Source organism: Ictalurus furcatus, chromosome 16 (assembly GCF_023375685.1).
Source record: "Ictalurus furcatus strain D&B chromosome 16, Billie_1.0, whole genome shotgun sequence".
In the NCBI taxonomy this organism is placed as follows: Eukaryota; Metazoa; Chordata; class Actinopteri; order Siluriformes; family Ictaluridae; genus Ictalurus; species Ictalurus furcatus.
Genome location: NC_071270.1, coordinates 19,157,031 through 19,170,052, shown reverse-complemented (window position 1 = coordinate 19,170,052; position 13,022 = coordinate 19,157,031). Strand labels below are relative to the sequence as shown.

Sequence of the window (13,022 nt, the reverse complement as noted above, 5' to 3'; positions counted from 1 at the left end):
CATATGGAAAAGTACCTCATACCCACGGTTAAATATGGTGGTGGCTCTTTAATGTTTTGGGGCTGTTTTTCTGCCAGAGGACCTGGACATTTTGTTACGACACATGGCATCACGGACTCTATCAAATATCAACAGATATTAAATGAAAACCTGACTGCCTCTGCCAGAAAGCTTCAAATGGGCCGTGGTTGGATCTTCCAGCAGGACAATGATCCAAAACATACATCAAAATCAACACAAAAATGGTTTACTGACCATAAAATCAAGGTCCTGCCATGTCCATCCCAGTCCCCTGACTTGACACCCATAGAAAACCTGTTGGGTGAACTGAACAGGAGAGTCCACCGGTGTGGACCTTGAAATGTGAAGGACCTGGAGAGATTCTGTATGGAGGAATGGTCTCAGATCCCTTGCCATGTATTCTCCTCATCAGGCATTATAGGAGAAGACTCAGCTGTTATCTTAGCAAAGGGAGGTAGCACAAAGTATTGACTAAAAGGGTGCCAATAATTGTTGCACACACATATTTAATGAAGAGATTTTAAAAAATCTCTTCGTTAAATATAGGTCTGCAACATTATATATATATATATATATATAAAACATTTCTACATTAAGCTAAACTATCCACTGGGAGGAATGTCAGTGTCTCTAGCTCACTATTTTAACACAGGAAGCCACATTAAGCTGTTAATTGTAATAGATTATAATGGGGTAAATAGAGCTTCACATGGGTTTTATATTTAGTGTATTCATTCTTTTGCTAGTACACAGTAGTCATGATCAGTGAGGTGTAAGGGGAAAAAGTGTTTCTAGGTCAGTGTTTTAATATTTATAAGTGTGTGAGAGATTTAGTGGAGGTTTTTAAAAAAAGATTTAAAGAACCTGGCTTAAAGATTTTCTATCATTGATCATAACAAAGACCACAGCATAACTGGAGCAGTTGGAGCTTTTACTGTAACACATTATTGTTTAAATTTTAAAAATTCAGCTGTTAGTTGATGGAAATAGAAAGAGAATCTGGTGCAGGCAGGTTGTGGCAACATGCCAGCAGTTAAGTGATTTCCCTGAACTTACACACCTATTAACTGAAGTGATTAACTGATCAGGTTGAATCAAATACATCATCAATCTGTGTTGGATGTACAGGAACAGAGCCGGGTGATTTGTTCACCAGCCAGGAAGTGGGGAAGATTGAACAGAACATTGATTATTATTGTGCATCTGACTTCATTGTTTTTGCACAAGAATCTGAACAACTTTTAAAGGTACTTTACATCCACATTTACATTGTTTTACACGTGGACACAGTTAAATATTTTGTACGTCTCTGCTAATCACTAATTAACCGTGTAAACCAGTCTAAAATCTATTTTTTCAATTGAACAAATTACAAAATATCAAAAAGATCACCAGAAAAGTGTGATGCTTTGCAGACACTTTATTACACAAATAACATTGTTACTGAAAATAGTAATTCTTGCAATAAAACCTCAGTATGTCACAACAAATATCAGACACATCTCACATCCTGCTTGGAAAATGTTGTAAATACAGCTTTAGATACATCTTAATAATCCTCTATTTTTTTTTTTAATTTTCATTTAATGCGGCACGACATAAATCAAAATACAGGTGACAATAGCAGCGCTTTGAAGAAAGTGGCACATCTGTAGTAATATAGGTGCTGCAGAAGGCGAAATACATAATCAAAAAGGCACAAATGTACAAATTAGAGATAAAACAAACATCTGGACAAGTTACCTGAAAACTTAAAGAAAAACAAAACAAAACAAAATAAAAACTATCAAGTTTTATCAAGATAAATTATCGGCATACGTCTGTCAAATTAAAATGAAAACAACCTCCTTCTCGTCTTCCATTAAAAATAAGCATATAGCTATATCCCTAAAACTACCAGTGTTTGCTCCTCTATGTGTTTGCTCCTCTAAAATCATAAATAAAAATGACAGTCATATTTTCTATTGAGGAAAAAAAAAGGTTTCTGCACAAATAAATTAAATATATTGGCAGCCAATGCGTATAGTTACATATAGGATTGCAGTACATTGTAAGGGTTCGAGCACAGACGGAGGGGCGGAGCCTGGGCCGGATCATTAGGACGAGGAAACGGGGGGAGGCGGAGCAGAGTATTCCTCGTTCTCCGAGTCAGTGGCGTCCTCGTCATCCTTCTCCAGGTCGCTGCCCTCCGTGCTGAGGCGGTCAAAGCCCTGCCGTGTGTAGCCTTTGTGGGTTGCAAAGAAATTGCCCAAGTTTAATGTCCCTGCAGCTTTGCCTGGGGAAACATAGAGAGAACATTAGAACTCCATGGAAATATCTAGTTAAAAGCAGCTGGAAAGTTTCGGTAAAGTCCGTACTTACATACTACTTCACTTAGCGGGGGGGGATGAAAAATCAAGCCTTCAGAGCTAAGCTATGGTTTATTGAGTAAGTTAATATTTTCAAATCTGAAAAAATATTTAATAGAATCTGGAAACATGCTTGATAAAGCTCCAAGACGAATTTCAACCAAGTACCAATTTCAATTATAAAGCAGCAGCAGCAGGGTAAGAAAGGAGGGTGGGACACACACACACACACACACACACACACACACACACTCTTTGAGAACCACTGAAATACAGTCAGGCCCATAATTATTGGCACCTTTGGTAAAGATGGGCCAAATTGAAACTTTAATTGAAGTAAGTGTATTCTAAGAAAACAAATATTATTTTAACAAATGTGCCACAATTCTGGCGCTAATAAATGTTATCTAGTGTATCTAGTGAAATTTTTTAAAAATTATACTAGAGTTAAATAAATATTCCAACCTCTTTCATGTCCCACACAGAAGCAAATAAGCTTGTTACAGTACATAGTGTGAACAGCTGAGAACATGCACTTTCACCCATATTTTAACGAACACACCCCCAACCCCAATGTTAAAACTAATATGTGCTAATAACGAGGTTAAGTGCAGTGTTGTCTCTCTCAAAAACATATTATAATCCAATTTTTCCAACGTTGTAAGATTTAGCACTGCAATTCAAAAGATGAGCATTTCTAACGTTCGGTACGTCTTTCTACTGTAGTAACAGCTGCACTGCTACAACATCGACAGTGAAGTTACAGGAAGCTTACTACTTAGAAATGCTGTACTAATCCTGCATTCGCCACGGACATACACACTCTTTCTTCATTTAAACCCCTGACTGTGAGCAGTTTCCTGAGGCAATGCTGTGTGAAGTTGTTTACAGACTTGCTGCACAATGCATACTGATTTAGCTTCAGCTTATATCGGTTCCTATAATTTTATATGCATATACACAATTTACAAGATCTTTCTGTCATGAAAGTCTTTATGCACTGCAATAAGAGGTCATTCAGGCAGGAATAAAACTGTGCTCATACCTTAACATGTGCCTGTAATGGCCCTTCACTTTATTTAAGCTGAAGCCAGTAACCATCTGTTCAGTTCAACGTTCAATCTGATATGAAAGTCATTTGTGGAAGATACCCTACCAATTTAAAAAGGTGACAGCTCACAAAGTGTTATGAATTACATTTACTGGATCTCTCAGTACCATCTTAAAAGTGCTTTAGGGCTTTTCCACTTCAGATCCATACCATCTGCAGTACATTTGTAAGGGCTGGGCCCTTTCCAATTAATGCCTAGTGCTTAGTCATAGAGAGTCTTTAATGTCTCTGCATTGCTGCAGACTCATCGGCACAGACCCTCTTAATGAAAACGAAATGAGCATAAATGATTTTGCTCATGACGTGTACCCACAAAAGCAATTTTCTTCAAGGGACTGTCGCACTCTCATACGTGCCCTTAATTCAAAAATCTAAGAGAAAGTAGACTTTTGGTTTTTGGTACGTGTTAGAAAGCTTCCATTCACTTGACCTATACATTTACAGGTTTAACTTTGCTTGAAGAACATGACATTAGTCTTAAGGTATGCACCCATTCCTGTATATCTAGTGACGTGTCAAAGCTGATCCAGCTCTGACACGTAGCGGCAGTCTACTGATCAACTGTGTGTTTGTATGCTGTATTGTGTGTTGTATTTATGGCATACTCCACCCACCTCTGAGTTTACCCAAGATTCCTCCTGATGATCCTGATGGTTCCAGCTTCACCTCATGGCCATCTTAAAAAGTAGGGGGGAAATGAGATCCATTAAAATCAGATCTAATAAGGCATACAGACACCGACTCACCGACAGAGAGCGTTTTAACTACAAGACTAAATCTCAAACTAGACCACTCCACCCTGAGGCTCTTATGTGACAGTGATGTAGTACTCTGAGTTTTGAAATAATTGCATCCTTTAACATTAATAAATGTTAAAACAACACCACTAATGTTTGCTGCCATTCCTTAAACAAGGATCCCATTCAGAACTCGGACAGGACTTGATTTGAGTAGATGCTTCGAGACCTTGCGAAACACTAAAAATTGGGTTACATCAGCTTTCCTCTGCTTGGCCCAACTGTTTTAAATCCCCACATTTTGTAATTACCCAAAAATCAAGTAACTGAGTACTTGAGACAATCAAAGTAGTCACTTGTAGCCTAAATTAATCATTTTGTTCTGAACAATCTCATAATCAGGCAGACTATGATACAAAACTGACTTCAATAGACAGACTTGAAAGTGAAGCGCAACCATTTAATAGAGCTGAAATTAGTATTAATTAAATGCAAAAGGCATTGTAACCAACAGACGAAACAGCATGATCACACAAAGTTCAAGGATTCCTTGTTGCCTTTTAAAGCTATGGCTAAAAATCCTCTCTGTGAAGTAGTTACCTCCATACATCCTGCCCTTCTTCCAGCGGATGAAGACGCCGATGGTGATGACCAGCACCAGAGGAAGAAGCAGGAGCAGAGTGGTGAGGACTGCAGGAGACAGACCCTGATTTGTATCACTCTTCTTCTCATTCTCCTTTTCTTTCTCCATCTCCTCCGGAGCTTTGGCCTGTTGAGCTGGCGCTGCCTCCTTCTCTTTAGTCGTGGTTAGTTTCTGTACGGCTACTTCAGGGGTGTGGACCATCTGCTTGTGGATCGGCTTCAATTTGGCCTGGACGAACGTCTCGGTTTCTAAAGAAAACCAAACAAAATGTTTTCAACATGAATGTGTACTTTGCTCTATATTAAGATAAATTTGTACTTGTGTCATTAAAACAATGTTTAATCAAAACTGAGTGGCTTTTGATATGAAATGAGAGTTTCGTAGATAGGCAAGTTGGTAATTAAACCTTAAAACAGGAGCTCTTTTCCTTCCTCATGCAAGTAGAATGTTAGAAAATGTCAAATCTCAAACAATGAGATTAATAAAGGAGATTGTTAAAAAGGTACCAACCTCAATGGCTGTCTATTAAACCTAATTACAGAGTAGTACAATTTCTTACTTGATTCCAGGGAAAAGGTTGCTTTAATCATGTAACTGTTAACCTAGGCTTGTGTAATCATTAGGGAAATATCTGCTCTCTGCTTAGCGTAAATGTTAGAGTTCATCTAAGGCCTCATAAAAGGAGGGTGCAATTTATGTTTTCGCAACAGCCCTCGAGAGCGTGGCATTTTCTCTACTTGCTTGGACAGGTAGAGTTTGACGGCCTAAAATGTCAGCTGACACAACAAATTTTGCTTGCTCATTTGCCCATGACCTGAAAGACCCAAAAGTCAAAATAGAAACCGAAACAACAATAAGGTAGCAAATATGATAAATAGTGCATCACGGTCAGACATTTAGACAAACATATAAACAAAACAGAACATGTACCTTCAATTTCCTGCACCTCGATTCCTCCCTTTTTAACAGAACGGTGCTCTGCTTCTGAAAGGAGGAAAGGAGAATAAGGCTCATTTTCTTTGTAGTTAACTGTCCTTTGTATCTGACATTTAATAGCTGCCCATTAAGCTACCTTCTATCAAGAGCGCTATTAAAAAGCTGAATCTGTGAAGGTCTGATGGGTTTTTCGCCTTGAATAATGTTTAAAAAAAAAACAACATGATCCTGGCTATGAGTCATCTCAGGGCTGTATTCAGAATCTTATGAATGTGCAGCCATGTCCTTGCTACATCATTATACAAAAGGAAAGGGACAGATGATTGACATGTGAGGGTGAAAAACACCACTGATCTCAGCAGGGCATCTTGACATCGGGTTGTGAAGTACAGCATAAATTATGAAGCATAATGCATTTCCTTAGACAACAAGCAGAATCTGTAATGTTTATACATCAGTCAAAATCACACACTAGACGTGAGCCATGCTGCTCACTGAGGCCAGACTTCATACATGAGTCAAGTGCTTAGAATTTTAGAGACCTTTTGTAAAAGTAGGTGAATTAAAAAAAAAAAAAAGTCATTTCCATTTAATGAGGCAGTTAGATTATTCAAGATCTTTTCAAACTGTCACTCCTCTGCATTTTAAGGCTTTTAAGCGCAAGTACATTTAGATGATTTGGACAACGATTACGATTTATGATAGAATTAATACAGAGAGAAATTCTGAACTTACTTTCCGATGGGACAAACTTTATAACCGAGTCTGAGGCGGCGTCCCCAACAAAGACACTTCCATCGTTCACAACAACAATGTCGTGAGGCATTTTGAATTTCTAAACCAAATAAAACACACACACAAGATAGTAATTATCACGATATACCACGGCTGTCTTGAGTTCTCGCGCTGACAGTGCTTAAATATGAGTACTTAGAAGGTATTGATGACATTTCTAATAGCAGCTCTGACAGTAGTTCTGCCTGCAAGGCAAATCACAGGTTTACATTAATGCACTCGTTCGAATATGTTATCGCTTCTATAGTAACAACTTGGGGACTTGTATGGTAGATGCACCACAAAGATTTTTCAAAATATATGTAATTGTTGATATGGTGAAGTTTTCTGTGAGGAGATGATTATATATCATTTTTGGTATATAGCGTGTGAGAGTGTGTCAGTCCAACGTCAGTTTTCTGTCACTACGCTGTATCTAAGCTTTCCGACACGACAAAGTCTTCAGGACAGAACTGTTTTGTTTTTTTTCTCTGTAATATAACTACAATCCTAACCTAACTTGCTATAAACATGCTAGAACCTGCTATAAAGAGAAAGGAATTTGTTTCTCGCATGTTCAACATTACCTATAAATGGATAAAAAGTATGTATAAGTTCTTATACTTATGTACAAGTATATTTAAACAATTTGTTAGCAGTGGCAACTTGCTGAGGTATAAGAGGAATAAAACATTTTGGGATGTGCTGCTGAAAGTTCAGAGCAGTAAAGGCACTCTGTTGTGGACTATTTTCCTATAACAGCCTGTCAGGATTTATTTCTTACTTAATATTTATGGATTAACCTCTGGAGAAAGACAAGGATTTCTCCATTCATGCATAATGTTTGGTTCATATTTTAATATGTAGTACATATTAAAGGTTTTAGTACAATATAGGATTTCATACTAAATCTTCCATCAGAAGTGGAAAAAAATAACAACAACGCATTTATACATTTACATCACTACCTTTTATAACTAAATGTATTCTAAGTTCAAATTTGCTGGCAGCCTGAGATCAGTCAGCGCTCCAGCAAACTCAGTGTAGTTAAGCTAATACCTTAAATACAATTCAGTTTAGGTTTCTTAATTTGACATCCGCAGCCACACACAATCCATTTCTCTATTCTAATGTAATATACACCTGAAGTGCTTGCTCCGTTTGCACTTCAAAGTGTTTGTTTGGCCAAAATGTGACAATCTTTAGCAACAGCAATCTGAAGAAGATTGGAAAATGGATTCACTTCAGACAAAACAATAGCTTTCAGACTAATCAATGTGTGTTCATGGGAAACACTGTGCATGGTCATTTCACAGAATGTGCATGCCTGTATATTTGCACATACATCACACTCTGCTGCAGAGTTCATATACTGGCCTCATGAAAAAAAGTTCAGCCACTCTCTAAGCAAATGTTAAATATGAGAAAATCTAATGACCTTCAAGCTGCTTTCACATTAGGTGTTTTCTTGTCCCCAGCACATGCTTTACATGCAATCCTACTTGAAGCACCACAAGCTGAATGGAAACCAGCTGCTTTTATGAATGCTCTTTTAGTTTCAGTGAAGTGCTATCAAAGTTGAAAGAATTCAGTAATGACTGAAGTCAAGTTGTGGTGTAGGTAGGCACCTTTTCCCAGGGATTTCAGGTCAGCGTAACAGCTAATGCATCATCGCGTAGGCGTGGCCTATTTTGAGAATTTGCATAGGTCAACGATCATGCGCAGTTTGGGAAGAAAAGCAATTTGCTGCAGATCTGTCCATGATCACAGGGGTTTGACATTCATTTTGCTATAACTTCAGATACCTGTCTGTGATCACAGGGGTCTCGTGCCAAATACCCTTTTACATTAACTCTGCTATAACTTCAGATACCTGTCTGTGATCAGAGGGGTCTCGTGCCAAATACCCTTTTACATTAACTCTGCTACATCTTGAAAAATACTATTGTCATGAAATGCTTGTTTCACTTAAATAAGCTCAAAGTCTTACTGACTTTACATCAATTCTATTACGTGTCCTATCATGCAAGTCTTTTTAACCTCAGTATTGTTTCCTCTGCTGTTGCAAACTCAAAAACAAACTCATAATTATCCATGTTTTCAAACTCAACTTTACTTACACACAAAGAGCAAAGTTGACAGTTTGAAGAACTAGTTAATTTAGCATTTACAGGATTTAAAAACAAAAACAAACCCACCCGCCCTCCCCCCCAAATAGTGACCAATATGATTGTTTTGTCCTTCATCTTACATCGCTGATCTTGGGAATGTCCGAATTAAAAAAAAAGTATTCTGCGCATGTTCGGTGACCTGTTTTTGTAAAGGGGCGTCTTTGCCACACCTCCAGAAACGCCCATTTTACGTTGCGGTACTGAAACCCCTGGAATTTAGTGAATGCCTTGTGGTGTATAGTGAGTGTGAGAAAAACAAACATAGAGGACAAAACACTAGTGAAAAACTTAATCATGTTAGTGAGTGGATGAGAGGGGATTTACAACATATTGAATTGAAAATTTATCAGTGCCACTATCCCAACACTGAAATATAATAAAAAAAATTTTGGGACATTCATGAGCATGTGATGTGACGTCGCACTTTAACTGTGGCTGTACAGAGTCAAATCACACAAGCAGCTCCTCTTCTGTTCATTTTCTGCCCTTTCAAAGCTACAAATTGCAAAGGCAATCAACGTCTTCATTGAAATGAGTTAAACAAATCTTTCTTTTATCTTTATTACTACTACTAATAAATCGAAACTAGATAGCAAGCTAGACTAGTTACTTAGCTGACAGGACTGGTAAGAGTGTTGTTATGGTTAAAGTGTGTGTGACTTCAGCACAAACATTTTGGCTAGAACTTTTTCCTGGGGAAAAAAAAAAAGGGAAAACATCCTTATAATCAGTGCTTGAAAAAGGTTTAAATCGATTTTCCGGTAGAGAGAGGAATGAGACAAGCATTACTTTTATCTGATGTAATACTTTCTCACAGTTAAAATACTGTAAGAACCAGAATGTAAAATATTGTGAAAGGCACCACCATAATCCCATCCTGTCATGTCTTTCAGAGTGGTAACGATATCAAAGCAAAGCTGTCATGCAGGCTTATATATTACATTTGCCCAAAAGTCAATGATCACACCATCAAATGCAAAAGAAGACAAAAAATACACTATGCTTTGTATTAGGATAAGTATCTCTTATGTTAGGTGGAGTAGCAGTCATGTCTGTGAACCACTCTGTGTGTGTGTGTGTGTGTGTGTGTGTGTGTGTGTGTGTGTGTGTGTGTGTGTGTGAGAGAGCACCTGCGTGTCTGGAGCAAACATATCCAGGATCTCCTTGGTTGAATAATTGAGCACGAAGCCTCGGAGCGGAGCAGACTGGCCGTATGCTGATTCTCCATTCACCACGTAGATTAAACCACCTGAAACAGCACATTAGCATGAGAGACACGCCGTCTGAGAAACAGACCCCCATAAATATTGATCCAACTTGGTCGTTAAACATCAAAGGAGCTGCCAAAGACACTGGATGATCAAATCAACTATGCATATTAAAACAAGGGTGCCAGTCGTGTGGAACTGATGCACCAACGAGTAGTCACACAGGTTTTTTAAAAAAATTTTTTATGGTACTCAAATGCATTGCAGTTTGAATTTAATTTCAATATATTGCTTAAAATCATCGGGTGATTTTTTTTCCACTGAGGTCATGAGGGAAAAGGTGTGTCCTTGTGTGTGCCTTGTGTGTCCTTGTGTATTATTCTCTCTTTTTATGTAATGCCTAAGCTGCACTATAGAATAATTGGCTGATTTCGAGGCTGAGCCGCTCCTCCCGGAGATCACAAAAGGTGTCCTGATTTTAAACTTAAACCATGATCTTCCTAGATGATCCTGTGGTGTGGGGGTTATGTAAAATCCACCATCTACCCTTCTGATTTACTCGCAATTCCAGTACTGAATAAACATGTTCAATATTTAAGCCTTAACATCCTGTATTAACCCTATTTTACACCAAAACCCGAATGTGGCTGTTTGCCAGCATTCAGCCACAGTGACATCTGATGTGATTTCCCAGACTGCCACACAAATCCCTTTAGTATTAGATCAACTACGAAAGCCAATACATTGAGGTCATTATGTGGCTTTTTCATTTTCACCAAGAAACAAATCAAATATTCTGCTAATGGAATCCTTTATTCATTAATTGGTGTCACCCTTTTGTTCCCCCTCCTTGCCTTAAAACACACACAACACTGAATACTGTACATCCTTTCAACATTTATCACAATTTTGAATTCAGTGAATGAGAGTGGGTGTGTATAAATGCTTGTGTGTGTAGGAGAAGCAGACTGAGTGGTAAAGCAAGAAGTACTTACACGTTCAATTTCAATTAGATTTCTCTAAAAAAAAAAAAAAAAAAACTAGAGAAAACTTTTTGTGTCAATATTTTATGAGAATTGATTCTCAAAAAGGAAAAGGTCAGGTTAGTTTTGGACCAATACCAACACCTACACCATACAATCCTAACTCTTTCTTCCGCCGGCTGAGCTTTGGTTCATAAGTAATGTATTAACAATAGAAATATGGTCCATATATAGGGGGTACAATATCTTTATTTTATTTTTTATTATTTATGCTTAGGGAGTTCGGTTGGCTGATGGTATTTTTTTTTTTCATTTGACAAGGTTTTATTTTCCAGCTTGTTTTACGCATACAGATCACCCTGAAGCCCCTGCCATTAATCTTAGTTTAAACCTTAAATATGATTTCCTTCAACTTGACACAGGAAAGAAAAGTAAATAAATAATATAATTCCAGGCAGGTTTTGTGTTTCATCTGAGTCGGTTGTGTTTTATTCATAGCCTCATATTGTTTTCTCTGAACCCTTTTGAGGTCGGAACAATATGCTCTGTTATGCGATGGCTTTAAAGTGGCAGTGATTTATGCTTTGTAATTCAGTGGCTTTAAAATTTAAATAATCCACTTTTTGTGAGCAGAACACAACTGCCTGGTCAAAGTGCAACCATTTTTCATCCCGTGTCTGTGGTATTTATAGAGATGCACTGATAGTTTGTTCATTTCCATTACCAATATTAGAGAGCTCAGTATCATCCTTGTCCATGAATACTGTTTCAATACGGACATTTCTTCACTTAATTAAATAATCTTTATAACGTGTAATAAGGCTCCTTTGCCGTTTTCTTTCTTGTAACATTTTGCTTTATTATTAAGTACCTATCTAGATCACAGTAAAATGGCAACTCATAGTGCATACAGTATATAAGAAGACATGTGAAAAAATAAGTACACCTCATGGAAATTGTTTATTTTTGGACAAGCAAACATTTGATCCTCTTTGAAACAGTGCCTATTAATAATGCTGTTATACTTGAACAAAACCACAAGGAAAATGAGCTTTTTCAATCATTTATTCAATAGAAATATCAATAGATGTGATACTCTTCTGTGGAAAAAGTAAATACACCCTTGGCCTCACAAGCTAGTATTAACCACTTTAGCAGAAAAAACTTATTGCAGGCATTTTGCATAATTGTCCACCAGGCTTGCTGGAATATTTGACCACTCTTCCATACAATAAGATGTTTGTGGGTTTCCTTGATTCGTCTGTCCAGACCACATTATTCCAAAAGGCCTATATGCTCGTTGGCAAAATGTATTCTTGCTCTAATGTTCTTTTTAGACAGCAATGGCTTTTTCCTGGCATACCTCCCATGTCAAATTTGTGCAGTCTCTTTCTGATTTTAGAAGCATGCACTTTGACATCAATAGTTGCAAGACTTACTAGCAGAACCGATGATGAAATTTTGGGGTTCTTGGAGACTTCTTTCTTTTTTTTTTTTTTGTTCATTTAAATTGTGAAAACTACTACAAAATGGCAATTTTTTGTGTCAATTGATAGACTGTATCACCTTTAGTAATAGGCACTGTAAAAGAAAATCAATTGTTTGCTTGTCCAAATATGTATAATAAAAAAAATGCAATTTATTACTTATTATTTCACATGACTGTATGTGAGAGCCAAACATCAGCTTTCATTGCTGTTCAAAAACACATTTTAAATCAATAAAGGCAATAAAAAAAAGTAATAGAAAAAATTATCTTATCTGATCAATGTTTCTGTAAACACATAAAATTTGCAGAAATCATAACTAGTTCCATAACACTACACTTACTGCTTATTAATAAAATAAGTCAGTGCACACAGAACAATGTTTCTGGATCTGCTGGCAAGACTGAAATACTCAGTATGATATCTCTAAGTGCTAACCTTAAGAGTAAGCTTATATCATTTTGTCGCTTCAATTAAATTAGCTAAGCTAGTCAGCTACCCAGCTAACAATAGATTAATTAAAACCAATAGCTAAATTTGATAGCATGCTAGGAAAGATTAAGTAGTAAATCTATTTCAAGAAACCTTCTTATTACTTCGCTC

At 37.2% G+C, this 13,022-nt stretch overlaps 1 protein-coding gene across 2 annotated transcripts in view; it reads right to left on the bottom strand.

The window, feature by feature from the left end:
* Positions 1–1,421: 1,421 nt before the first annotated feature.
* pam (peptidylglycine alpha-amidating monooxygenase) overlaps positions 1,422–13,022 on the bottom strand; it is an 81,563-nt gene continuing 69,962 nt past the window's right edge. For both annotated transcript variants that reach the window (XM_053644558.1, XM_053644559.1), the window contains exons 20-25: positions 9,872–9,990; positions 6,532–6,631; positions 5,791–5,844; positions 4,818–5,108; positions 4,095–4,157; positions 1,422–2,296 (exon numbers count right to left, since the gene is read on the bottom strand). In XM_053644558.1, coding sequence (XP_053500533.1) covers positions 2,118–2,296; positions 4,095–4,157; positions 4,818–5,108; positions 5,791–5,844; positions 6,532–6,631; positions 9,872–9,990 — 806 coding nt within the window. In that variant the 3' untranslated portion in view covers positions 1,422–2,117. The remainder of the gene's footprint in view (positions 2,297–4,094; positions 4,158–4,817; positions 5,109–5,790; positions 5,845–6,531; positions 6,632–9,871; positions 9,991–13,022) is intronic.